The 13,231-nt window shown below is 37.5% G+C and overlaps 1 protein-coding gene across 1 annotated transcript; it reads left to right on the top strand.

Annotated features, from left to right (window-relative positions):
- Positions 1-481: 481 nt before the first annotated feature.
- On the top strand, positions 482-12,775 carry LOC104489081 (importin subunit alpha-6; the record flags this gene model as incomplete). Its single annotated transcript, XM_010131195.1, has 9 exons — positions 482-613; positions 1,526-1,614; positions 2,645-2,744; positions 4,354-4,517; positions 5,647-5,725; positions 6,679-6,804; positions 8,464-8,591; positions 10,257-10,435; positions 12,110-12,775. Coding segments are annotated over 9 exons (1,185 nt in total), but the record flags the coding sequence as incomplete, so codon positions are not given.
- Positions 12,776-13,231: the final 456 nt, after the last annotated feature.

Raw genomic sequence — 13,231 nt, forward strand, 5'->3', positions numbered from 1 at the left:
CCAGTCCTGGGGCGTGAGATTCAAGAGTCCTACATGGCATATTTGAGAAAGCCGCAGCACGGACAAGATAGAGAGGACAGTAGATAGAGCAGAGGGGAAAACAAGATGTCCCCGAATCTCTCAGCATGCCCCCTTTTATGACTTCATTCAAAGAGGCGTGTCCTCCTTCCCGGAAGCTCGGAAAAACCACAGCTCTCTGGGAAGAAGAAAGCCAGACAACAGAAGAGCATCCGGTTCCTCCATGTTGGATCCAGGACACCCTAAAAATAATTTAGATACTGAAGGTTCTTATTAAGTAGAGAATTTGTCAATGCCAATTATTTCATTGAATAGAAGGTACAATCACAGTAATAATTGCACCTCAATGGAGAGGAAAAAAGGTTGGAAAATTAACTTCTACAGCTCTTATGTCATTGTTTTTCATGAATTTATGTTTTTCTGTTGAGTGGTTTAACACGGTTGTCTTTGTGCGCCTCACCAGTTTGAAGCAGCTTGGGCTCTGACAAACATAGCGTCTGGAACTTTTCTACACACCAAAGTTGTAATTGAAACCGGAGCTGTTCCAATCTTTATCAAGTTGCTTAGTTCAGAACACGAAGATGTACAGGAGCAGGTAACTTTTCTTGGAGTGCTTTATAACCGCTGTAATTAATTTCTGAAAGTTTTGTCTGGGGGAAGTATGGTTAGAGAGGTTTTGAGCCCCATTTGCCTACTAGCCTATTGATCTGACTCCAGGAAGGTAAACATTTACCTTCAGTGCGTTTTTTCCCTCATGTGGTTCGGGTTTTTTTTTCTTCCCCCTCTGATTCTTTCAGGTTTCTTTGAGCTTGTTTTTTATTTCGTATTATCAAGTAATTTTAAGAAAGCATCTTACTTCTATTGTGGCATATACGGGTGGGCAGGATCTAAAACACCATAATAAAAACAATATTGTAGAAAACAATGCGATTTTTTTTTTGCCCCCTAAGTTATCTTGCAGCTTTATTTCCTATGTCCTTCTGCTCTTCCATCTTATTATGTCAGCTTTCATTAACATTTTGCTGAACTTCAGGTTTTTTGTTTTGGTTTGGTTTTTGTTTGTGTTTAAGAAATGCTGTAATTTACTGGCTTCTGTTTGCGTGGTTGAAAATTTGTGTGGTGAAAGCTCATGATTTAACTTTTTTTATTCCTCATACATTGTTCGTGACTTTGAGCCCGTTTTATTGAACCTATTCCACACAGTGAGCAGATGTAACTATTGAAGTGAGTGTGTGCATCCTTTTTATTGGAGAAGCACATGGATCAACGTGTTTTTGTAACAGAAGACTTTCTTTCTGTGAAAGGACGATTTCAAATGTAGTTAATTGACTGCGTTGAGTGCACAAAAAACGCAATATGGAAATCAGTAATCTTCTGAAATTTTGTGTTTGGAATGATAGTGCTTTTTTATTATTCTACAATATTTGCTGTAAAAAATTGTGTAGATGATTTGTAGACGTTGGTGTGCTTGCATGTGTAAATTCACTTGAACGCTTTGCATTTTTAGGCAGTGTGGGCTCTTGGTAACATTGCTGGTGATAATGCAGAATGCAGAGACTTTGTTTTGAACTGTGGAATATTACCACCCCTCTTGGAGTAAGTATTGTCAATTAATACTGTAACTATAGCATGCAGGTATAGAGAACTGTAAACACCAACTTAAATTTTATTATAGTATATATTTTTATTACATTGCTGTGAATCTCATGTTTTGAATTACCTGAGCTTTGTGCATGTCTTTAATTAGTCCATGACTCTATTGTGTGGAACTCTGTGGTGCCAGCGTCCCGGGTAAATAGGGTGGGAGACATGATTTAATTCACAGTTGCACTTGTGTGATTCCAAGTGGCCGGGCAATAGGCTGGTTTCCCACCTTTGTCCTTTCCCTTGTGAGCTGTGTTCCGCTGGAAGATTTCACTAGGAATATTCCATCAATCATTGTACGTTACAAGAGGGTGTAAGGTAGCTTCATCATGGGGGGAGAAAATTACACAACACAAATTTTGCTCAATTTGTTGTTGCTTTAATTAATAAAATGCTTTCAAACATTTGTAAAATAGCTTAAAATAGTAGAGAAGAATGTGATTGCTTTCCTTGAGGATTTAAAGGATTTTACAATTTCAGGCATTTTGGTATGTATCTGAAAGCAAACCTGGATTTTCACGTGTTGGATCTTTTGCATTCTATTCAGTGAATAGAAACCAGTGAAGTTTTTTTTTTTTTAAGAAGATCTTCTAAGTTCTAACTTTTTATGGAACTATTTTTATTGCTTGCATTCTCTGAATGAAAATGTGAAAGTTAATTCAAGGGAGGGTGGCATCTCCTCACCCCGTCTGGAGACCCTCAGAAAAGATTAGCTGAATGATGTTTTTGTATGAGCCATGGTTTGCTTTGTAGGCATAGACTTGATTTGGGAATGAGATGTCCAGACCAAGTAATCTATTCAGATTCAGTTGTTGGTAAGAAAATACTTGCAGCATGTAAGCTATGAAGAGAAGTAAATTGAAACTAGTGCCCAATAATAGGGTTTCTTTTCCTGATTTGAGGTACTGTTGGTGATAATAGACATGAAAAAAAAAGACCTTTTCTATAAGAAATTATTATTATTGTTATCTCTCTTTGACAGGCTGTTAACAAATTCAAATCGTCTTACAACAACTAGAAATGCAGTCTGGGCTCTCTCAAACCTCTGTAGAGGGAAGAACCCACCTCCAGACTTCAGTAAGGTATAATAAAGTACTCTGAGAAATCGGAAAGCTTAAGAGGACTTATCTTTGTAGTATATTAGGATATGCAGAATCTTTTAAATCTGGAGATTGACTTAGTTTTATCTTTTTAATGTAACTGCACGGTCTTGTCCATCTGTTGTATCTGAAAAAAATCATCTACTTTAACTCCTCTCATCAATAAAATTAAATTACTTAAACTTGAGATTGTAGTTAGTCAGATGCAAACAGTCCTTCGCTGTAATGAAATGATGGACAAATAATGCATTCAGCACTAAATGCCTTGGGGCTGTTTTCTCCAGATCTGTTTTAGAGGATGTGAGTTATAATTGAAGCGTTCTTAAGTTTTTCTGTTTGTTTATTTTATGGTTGTGAATGCATGCTGCAGGAATAAAATTTTGGGTGTTCTCTGTCAGATGCAGTTAAATGAGACTTTGATGACAGAGGTGATTGGCCTTCTCTCCCCTTCACTTCCTCCTCTCTCCAGTATGTGGTTACAAAGAGGCTGGTAGGAGAACTGCCTCCTTATTTTTCAGTGTGAAATCAATTTCTAGTAAGGTTAGTGACATTGAAAGATTGATAGAAGTTCTTTGGTAGAAGAGACTGAGGTTCAATGATCCTTAAAGATACTCTGGAGAGACTTTACATGTCTTGAAGCTTTCCCCGTGAAGTAGTAATTATTGTCATTGCTACTTAATTCTTGGAGAGATGGTAACAAAAAGGGGGGTTTCTGATGTCAATTGATCAACCACCTCACAGTTGCTTTGCTTAAGTTACATCCTTGAGCAGCGTTGTTTTTTCTGGTAGTAAAAAACCCCAAGATTCCTTGCTGCTTAAACACTTCAGTGGAGAAGGATGCCCTGTCAGCAGTTGTTAGGAAGAAGAGCTCCTTTGCTTTTAGCCCTTTGCAATGGCACCAGTTGGACGTGTAAAGGAGGGTGAATTACATAGCTGATGTAAGATAAAAAATGAAGTTCTACAAAGATTATGAAATTCCTAAGCTGTACAGCTGAAACTTGGCAGGTTCCAAGTGATGTTAAGCCGGTCTAGTTCATTTGGCTCTGTCTCTGTGGAACTGTAGGAGATGAAGGACGGAGTCTAGAATTGCACTGAGAACTGAAGTGAGCCGTTGTTCATTTGATTTGGTTCAGTGAACGTTGAGTCCTCTGTGAATTACTCTGAGCTTCTTTGTGGTAAAGCAGCTGTAGATTGGTTATTACAAATAACCTCCAGTACTCCTGCAAAGACAGCCTTATCAAAAGGTGTTATTGCTCTGAAATTCTGTTTCCTGAGTGATTCAACAAGCATCGGTAATTCCTGATCATCTGGTTATCTGTAAAAGCAGATGTTTTTTGTTTAAGCTGAACAGTTATATACCTAATATCATATCCCTAAATAAATAGGCTGTGAGTCAGAATTTATCAGATTTACCAGTTTGGATTGGATATCTACTTTAATTGGGAAGTGTTCCGCCTAGGACCTGAGTCATCACTGAGCTCACGTGCTTTGGCATGAAATAGTTTTGCATCTTTATGCCTTTGTGGCATGTTCTCTGAAACTTGAAAAACATGAAACATCTAATTTTATGCAATATTTTTCTTTAACCTAGGTTGCTCCTTGCTTAAATGTTTTATCAAGACTGTTGTTTAGCAGTGACCCGGATGTTTTAGCAGATGCTTGCTGGGCCCTCTCTTACCTTTCAGATGGTCCGAATGATAAAATTCAAGCTGTTATTGATTCTGGAGTGTGTCGAAGATTGGTGGAGCTCCTTATGTAAGTCTTCGCTTCACCAAATAAATGTCTTACAGTACTGCTAATATTAATGAATTCAAACTGAGTTGTTTTATCTCACCTTAAGTATAATGAATTCAAACTGAGTTGTTTTATCTCACCTTAAGTCTGAATTTATTTTGTGAGAAGTCATGAACGTGAATTTAGCCTAAAATGTTGGAAGTTGCTTGCTGGGTTGATTGGCTCCTGCAATTTTTCCTAAGATTGACAATGAAAGAACTTTTCTCCAAAGTCTTCCTTTATATTCTTTAAAATATAATGTAGGATTTAGTTTACGTGGAGGAATTGCAGGGTGAAGACTGAAAACCAAGCTTGAATTGTTAATTAATTTCTCAGCTTATTTTTTTTTTTTATTTCACTGTTGTATTTTGTTTTCGTACCTTTCTAGAAGGTGTAGTTGCAATACACACAGTTCTTGGACTCGGGAAGTCCAGAGGCATGCTTGTGGAACTCTTACAGTATATTTGGTGTATGGTCCTTTATTTTCCTAGAAAGGGAAACTGAATCCCTATGTTCTCATGGGGACCGTGGAGGAGGTCAGGGATAGTAGTTCCCAGCACTGACAGTTCTACACGTTTCCCTATGAAAAGCTCGTTTGTGTAGCTGTCAGGAGAGGGTGAGGTTGCTTTCTGTTCTGTGGCAGCTTTAGGACAGCTGAGTAGGTCCTTCCCCCTCACCTCAGACAGTTGAATATGGAATATGGGCTTCATGTGCTGGCTTCAAGGGTTATTGACTTACAGAAGGGGAATTTCACTTACAAAGGGGAGCTCCTAAGAACTGCTAAGAACATCCCTGTTGTCTCTGTGACTATGGAATGGTGCAGGGTCCTTGTTGTAGTCAGTGATAGTTGAGCTGGGTGAAATGAGTCAGTGGGACAGATGGATTGCTCAAAGTTGTTCTGTTCCATAGAGGTGCCCTTTCCTTGAAACATCAATTCAGTTGTGGGCTTGCAGTTGTCATATGGGGCTAAAGAGGAGGAAGGTGTAAGAAGAACTGCAGTGGGTATTTTTAGCTAAAAATATAGCACCTGAAGTAAACCATTGCTTGCTGAAAATGCAAAATTATACTTTTAACACTTGGTAATATCAAGCGATTTAATATTTGTCTCCAGGCATAATGATTACAAGGTGGTATCCCCTGCATTACGAGCAGTTGGAAATATTGTTACTGGGGATGATATCCAAACACAGGTAAGATAAGCTGATTAAGAAAAATGAATTGGCAGGACAGAAATTTGTAAAAATTGTGACAAAATACCTGTCCCTTACAGGTTTCTGCATGTGTCGGTGAAAGACCTCTATTGTTAGCTCGACAGTTTAGGCTGCTATTTTAAACATTGAATTACTACAAGAATGAAGGTGGTTTGGTTTGGTTTTTTTTTTTTACAGCACTGTATGTAGTGGACTGCTTCAGTTCTGTATGGTACTTTGTTGTTTCCTGGTTTTTTTCTTCTTTTTTTTTGCCTTAGTGGTGATTAAAATATCTACTGTCATTCCCTTTTTTAAGTCTTCAAATGCAGTCAGAGTTTTCCCTTGAAAGCTTGATTCATCCATTAATTTGTATGTGATAGACTTACTGATGCAATCTGTTCTATAAAGATTCATTTTTTAATTTCAGGCAATGGAATTGAGTTTGAAGCAATGCAGGAAATACTAGGACAAGTCCTGCTTTAGAGAAAATTGCATCTACAATGCTGACAGAACTAGTGTAAAGGGAAAATAAGGAAATCAGTGAATTACATATTTTGCTGTGAGCTCTACAGTAGAGGATTTTGCTAAGGAATTAAATAGAAATTAACTATACCAGTTAGATTTACACTTCCCAGTTATTCATTATATTTATTTATAGTTTTAGTTATTCATAATATTTATTTATTATACCGAAGCAGCCTTATTTAGTCTGGCTGTTATCAGTCTTCTGGTCTGAACTTAAATGAAGGCAGATTCTTTCAAATGACTGGATTGTCTGTTTGCACACTACTGCATTGAACACTTCAATTTTGCGGGATGTTATCAATGATACTTTGTATAATATGTTTCAGAATCTTTTGATGTCATCTGTAAAGTGGTTTTTTATAGAAATATATATTGCACGAACTAATATATATTGTACGACCCAATTTTTAATTCTCAAATCATTTCAGGTGATTCTAAACTGCTCTGCGTTACCCTGTCTCTTGCACTTACTTAGTAGTCCTAAGGAATCTATTAGAAAAGAAGCGTGCTGGACTGTTTCTAATATTACTGCAGGAAACAGAGCTCAGATTCAGGTAATGCCTCTGGGTTTGTTACTTGATTGGTTTTGTTTGCATTTACTAGTTCACTTGGTTTTCTTTCGCGAGGAGAAATAAGTAGATACTGCAGTGACTCTACGTTATTTGTTTTAGTCCTAACTGTCTATAATTCTACTGAACTTAAAAGTTTTCTTCTAAATTTTGAAAGATTACGTAAATAACTCCATAAAACAATACTTTAAAATAGTTGTCATGATTCTTACTAGAGGAACAGATTAATTTCTCTCAAAGGGGTTTGCTTGATGCTTATAAAAAAAAATAAAAGGATACTTCTCTTAGATCTGATACCCAGGGTTGTTACATTTCCCTGTGGGAGCATCATCTACTGGTAAATTCACTTCTAATTTTGTTCTGCATTGTTGTTGAGGTTTAACCTCGGCCAGCAGCTAAGCACCGTGCAACCATGCCTCATTCCTGCCACCCCAGAGGAGTGGGGTGGAGAATTGAGGAAAAAAACCAAACCAAAACAGAAGGGTGAAACTTATGGGTTGAGATGAGAACAGTTCAGGAACTAAACTAAACTGAAGTGTAATAATAACAAGAGTAAAATAATAATAATACAATAATTAAAAGGAATGTAGCAAAGAGAGGGAGAAATAAAACCCAAGAAAAGGCCAAGTGATGCACAATGTGCTTGATTGCCACCTGCTGACCGATGCCGGAGCAGCTATCCACCTGCCCCAGCCCCCTCCAGTTCCTCCCAGTTTATATATTGGGCATGACGTTCTATGGTATGGAATATCCCTTTGGCTAGCTCGGGTTGGGTCAGCTGTGCTCGTGATGCTTCCTCCTAGTTTCTTGTGCTCCTGCAGACTAGCAGAACATGGTAAGTTGCAAAGTCCTCAACTTCCTAGCAACAACTAGAAACATCAGAGGGTTATCAGCATTTTTCTCACACTGAATCCAAAGCACAGCACTGTAACAGCAGTAGGTGAAAGGGAAATTAGCTGCATCCCAGCTGAAACCAGGACAGTGCTAATATACGTGTTACAGTAATAAGCAATATTTCTTTTTTAAAAGTTGAAACAAAACATCTTGCACAGCTTAGTTCAGTGAAAAGCAGACAGTTCTACTAGTTTGGAAAAGTTGGAACATTTTTGCTTGGCTAAAAGGCCCGCATGATGGGATCAGTACTGAGTTGTATTCTTGTGGAAACTACTAAATCCGGAGTGTTGCTCCAGTGTCTGGAGTTACCTGAAAAAAGGTTCTAGTCAATAGAAACAAGAATTCTGAATACATTGTGTCAATGTGATTTTTTTTTTTCCTGCCTCTATGTCAATCAGAGATGAAAATGTTACTTCGTGATGTCTGTTAAAATATATGATAATTCCCAGTTATAGCCATGGTCTTTCCATGGAGATGGCAAACCTGAATAAACGGGCCAAAGCGAAGCTTTGTTCTGAGGCTTGATCTCCAGTTCAAAAACTCGGGTTTAGTGCTTATGTCATGTGATTTTTTTTAAATGGACCTATCCAGTAAGAAGTCTCCTGTCCACCAGAGACCGAGGAATCGAAAAAGAAGATGCTCTGATGGCTGCTGCAGTGCCATGTTGGAACAGTTCTGAATGTCAGTTCAGCATTTCTAGTTTGCGTGGTGCCTTCTAACATCATGAAATATTACAATTTCATCTTTTAGGCTGTAATAGATGCAAATATTTTCCCAATATTGATTGAAATTCTTCAAAAAGCTGAATTCCGCACCAGAAAAGAAGCAGCGTGGGCCATAACTAATGCAACGTCAGGAGGAACCCCTGAGCAGATCAGGTCAGTTTGTATATATTACTATTTTCACTGCCTGGGCATCTTCTCTAAGGCATTTTTTTCCTGCATTTGAATTTTGACAAACATAGCAACAAAATCCTAAACACAACTGTACGTCCTTGAAATTCTGTCTGGACTACGGGAACTCGACATGTAGAAGTTCAGAAAAACGAGTGGAATATGTGCAGTAGACTTCACAGTAACTTGACTGGTACTGCTTTGTTTCGGTGGTGTTATCTTCCAGGGTTATCTTCCAGAGCTGATATTCTATTGTCAAACACAGCTTGAACAGTTCATGAGCAGTTTCAGTGTTTGACAACAAAAAACCTTGGGAGAGGTGGTCAGGAAACTCGAGCAAGGGGATTGTATCTCTGTGGAGAGACTCAGGAATTTGAGCGGTTTCCTCATGTATTTTAAACTCACTATCAGTATTATTTTTAAGCGGATCTCTGAACTTCTTTTTCAAAACTGAGTTTGAATAAAAGTTTACTGTCAGCAGCTATTTAGATGCAGCAAAGATTGGACATCTTTAATTACTGGACTAAAATACTGTGGTGTCTGTGAAAACCATCAGCACAGCGATCAGTTTGAATCAGTAGCTGCTAAATGGATTTATAAATGGCAGCGTATTATTTGGAAGCCAGAACTGACAGTCATGTGCTAACCCTTCCGGTGCATTGGGGAGATCTGCTGCAATAGGTGTATGCTTATTGATTTAAAATGTAAACACCTGGTTTTCTTATAACCGCTAAGTGTGGTCAGAGGTGAGGGAAGTTTGTTCTTGGATTTTTTTTGCTTTGTTTTGTTTGCTTGCATAATGTAATGTCTTAAAATTCGGCATATTGTAAATAAATTTTAATTCAGATCTTCAAATACTGAGTTTGGATGTAATACCATAAAAGTAGCTTCTCATCACAAAACACAGATGTATTATCTGTATCATGAAGTTTTAACCCTTTTAATGTCCTCAAGGTATCACTGTACTAACTGCAATATAATTTAAAACCACTAAATAAACAATATTTAAGCAACCTTTTGATGCAGGCAAACATTACTATCTTCATTTTGCTTACACACTAAAAACAAGGACATAGGTTCTGACTTCCAAAAGTTCATACACAATGTTGGGCAAAATTGGAAAAAAGAATCCCAATTTTTTTTTTCTATTTGCAGTTATGTCCTTCCCTTTATCATAGGTAATGCTAATACATCAGTGGACTATTAGTGTGGACTAAGTTAGCACAGAGCAGTGTCCAGTGCTCTTACCAGTCTCTAACGTGTTTGTTCAATATTTTTGCCACTACAAACTTCCAAATGCCTGAGAAAAGTACTTGCTGCTAAAACTAACATTTCTTTTTTATGCAGTTAAACCCATCTGAAGATCTTAAGTCAAAAGCAGTCCGAAAGGCTAAAATTCCACTCCAGTTAGGAATACGTACATTAAATTTACTCATTAGGAGAAATTAGAGTATTTATTCCATTTCAGACTAAGCTTATCTTTGTTTTGTTGCACATGTTAGAATTTTTTTTTGTTTCAGCTACTTTTTTTTTTTTTTTCTCAGCATAATTGAGGACCAGTAGTGATAGACTGGCATGTCAGAATAAATGTGCTGGATTATCAGTCCTCCTTTTCCCCCCACCTCCCTCTGTTTTTCTGCTCTTATAAAGGTATTTGGTAGCACTAGGTTGTACCAAGCCTCTGTGCGACCTCCTGACTGTGATGGATTCAAAAATAGTGCAGGTGGCTTTAAATGGACTTGAAAACATTCTGCGTCTCGGAGAACAAGAGTCGAAGCAAAACGGGATGGGCATTAATCCTTACTGTGCCCTTATAGAGGAAGCCTATGGTAAGAAATTACTTCTTGTAAAACTACGTACCTGAATGTCCTTATTTCAGGCTGTAAAAAAAAAAAACAAAAACAAAAAAACCAAACACACACCATTTTGAACAGTTTTGAAATTTGCAGGTAATTTTAATACAAGAATTACTTCAAGCATAAGTGGATGTTAAAGCGTCATAAATTAAGTGATGTTACATTGTGGGAAAAGTGGTTAAATGCAGAGAATAGGCAGATGTTTGTCTGTGGTTGGTTTATGAAATGTCCCTCCAGAGAAGCACTTAACACACGGGTGTCCTGCTCTGTTGGAGCCAGGCTCTGCTGAAGTTTATCACCCAATCCCAAATACAGTTTTATTACTTTAATATATACTCCTGTCTGTTGCAGTTTCACTACCAATGGGGATGCGAGATCAGAGTTTGTTTTACTTATTCCCAATACTGGATCATTTTTTAGCACAACAAATACCAGCAACAGCAAAATCAACTTAAGTACATCATTAATTTGTGAAAGTTATTTTGTTCTCTTTCTTGTTTAAAGAGTTGTTCAATCAAACCATATTTTAAAGGCTGAGTATCAAAACTAAAATGACTATTTGTGGAATTTCATGACTAGATGCTTTTGCTTTAACAAAATGAATGTTGAAACTGGCTTGTGATGGATCTAGCATTATTTACGGAGGGATTTCTTTTGGTAGCTCTGACAAAATAAAATCAGCAAACATTTGTGTATCAGCAACTACTAATAACAATTCTAGCTGACCGCATTATATCTGATTAGATGGTACTAACTCTTCTGTAAAGCAGCCTTAAAATCCAAATTCCCTGTTCCAGAGTTTCATTTCTTATATCAAGTGTGTACTCGGAGAAATTACTTTGGAATCTACTGGGTAAGAGGAATAAGTACTATTTTGAGTCTGTTCATAATTTCAGCTATGGAATGTCTAGGTTCTCTTTTCCTTTACCAGTTAAGTGTAGGCTGCTGAAGCTGTAGAGTATGTAAGTTCAAGTAGGGGAAACAGCTAATTATATCGCTCTCATAGCTTTGGCCTCTATAGTCAGCAGAAGGGTTCATGTGAGCTCTTCCTAATCCAACTTAAGTGAAAACTGATTTATCTTAAATAGCTAAAAAGGAGTTTTGCATTGATCTGACTGCCAAGCACTTAATTCTGCCAGCAGAGCAGAGGTGATGCCCTCTAGCTTGCAGATAATAAGCCTTTGGAAGGATAATATCTTCAAATCATAAAATGAAATTTGAAAAAAGGTACCAGACTGTGCCCAGTGACGACTCTGTAACAGAGGATAGAATTTAGAGTTGGGGAAGAAATGGAGATGTTGGAAATTGCAAACAAGTTTGATGCTATCCTATTTCTGTACAGACTGAATTTCTTTGTAGGCAGGGCATATTTCTTTGCAGATACTACAGCCTCTTCCTCCTTAGTTTAATTGATACTCTTTTAGCATAGCTTCAAAATTAGTTTGGACAGCAGAAGATGCTGCAGATAAGGAAGGCTAGAAATACATGGATTAGGAAGTTAAGAACCAGTGATACAAAATGAATTGAGATGATTTGGGATTGCATCTTTTTTATCCCAGAAGTACCACTGTACTGTAAGCTGTTTCCCTTTGAATTCATCATTCATTTCAGCAACTAGATTTTGAAAATGTTTTATTTTGAATTTAGGACTTGATAAAATTGAATTTCTTCAGAGGCATGAAAACCAAGAGATCTACCAAAAGGCTTTTGAACTCATAGAACATTACTTTGGTGTCGAAGAAGAAGACTCCAGTATTGCACCTCAGGTGGATGAAAGTCAGCAGCAGTTTGTGTTTCAACAGCAGGAGGCTCCAATGGAGGGGTTTCAGCTGTAAACTACCGCAGTGAGACAAGAACAAACGCTTACAGGAGTGGGGTTTTCTTTTTTTTTCCCCAGAGGTCTTTTCATTATGGCCAAAGTTAGAGGAGAAGTTGAATATGTTTCGCAGAAATAGATGAAGAAGCAGCTCATGCACTTTTATATATGGTGTTAGATACAACTGTTCTTTGTTTTGTATTTGTGTTTTTCATTTTCTCTTATGTACAGAAAACAACTGTGAGTAATCACATCTAAAGTAAAGCATTACATGTGATTTAACAAGAACTGTTAAGCTAAGACTTGGTAGGACTTTAGGTAGTGGTTCTGACTTTTTCATGTAGTCTCAAACTGCATATCAGCAATACAGTCACTGACAGTCGCGTTTTTGGCAGTAGGCTTGACTTGCCCAGTCTATCAAATCTACCTCTTGTATTGAAGCAAAAACACTGCTTCAGAACTAAGGCATGAAATAGATGAGCTTGTAAGAAGCTGAATTGGAATGTGAAAAATATTTATTTAAATTGTGAAACTTTTATGCATTACTTTATGACACACTGTTGGAATTTATTTATAAAATGTATTTAAAGACATAATAGATCTACGTATATAATGCTAATTAATATTGAATATATGAAAAAGCTTTTTCTGAACGATGTGGGAAGAGGATTATTTCAGAGGTTTTCAAATTGGAATCGGCAGAGAGCTTGCTGGTCATTTGATGTTGGCTCTGTGGTGAAAGCTGCTAAACGGCATTAAGTCAGCCCCAAATCGAGCACTCTGCAGTTGCTGTTGTTACCACAAGGACGCTGCGGTGATGAGTGACAAGATGGTCTGCAGCTGCCTCCTGTCAAAACGTGGTAACGCCATTCAGTTTGAGAAACTTTGCAATGTTTGCCTTTCTAGTACAGTAGCTTCTTAAAAGGTTAGACAGTAGGTGTTAAGTTTTTTTT

The sequence above is a fragment of the Buceros rhinoceros genome, unplaced genomic scaffold (assembly GCF_000710305.1).
Source record: "Buceros rhinoceros silvestris isolate BGI_N320 unplaced genomic scaffold, ASM71030v1 scaffold24572, whole genome shotgun sequence".
In the NCBI taxonomy this organism is placed as follows: domain Eukaryota; kingdom Metazoa; phylum Chordata; class Aves; order Bucerotiformes; family Bucerotidae; genus Buceros; species Buceros rhinoceros.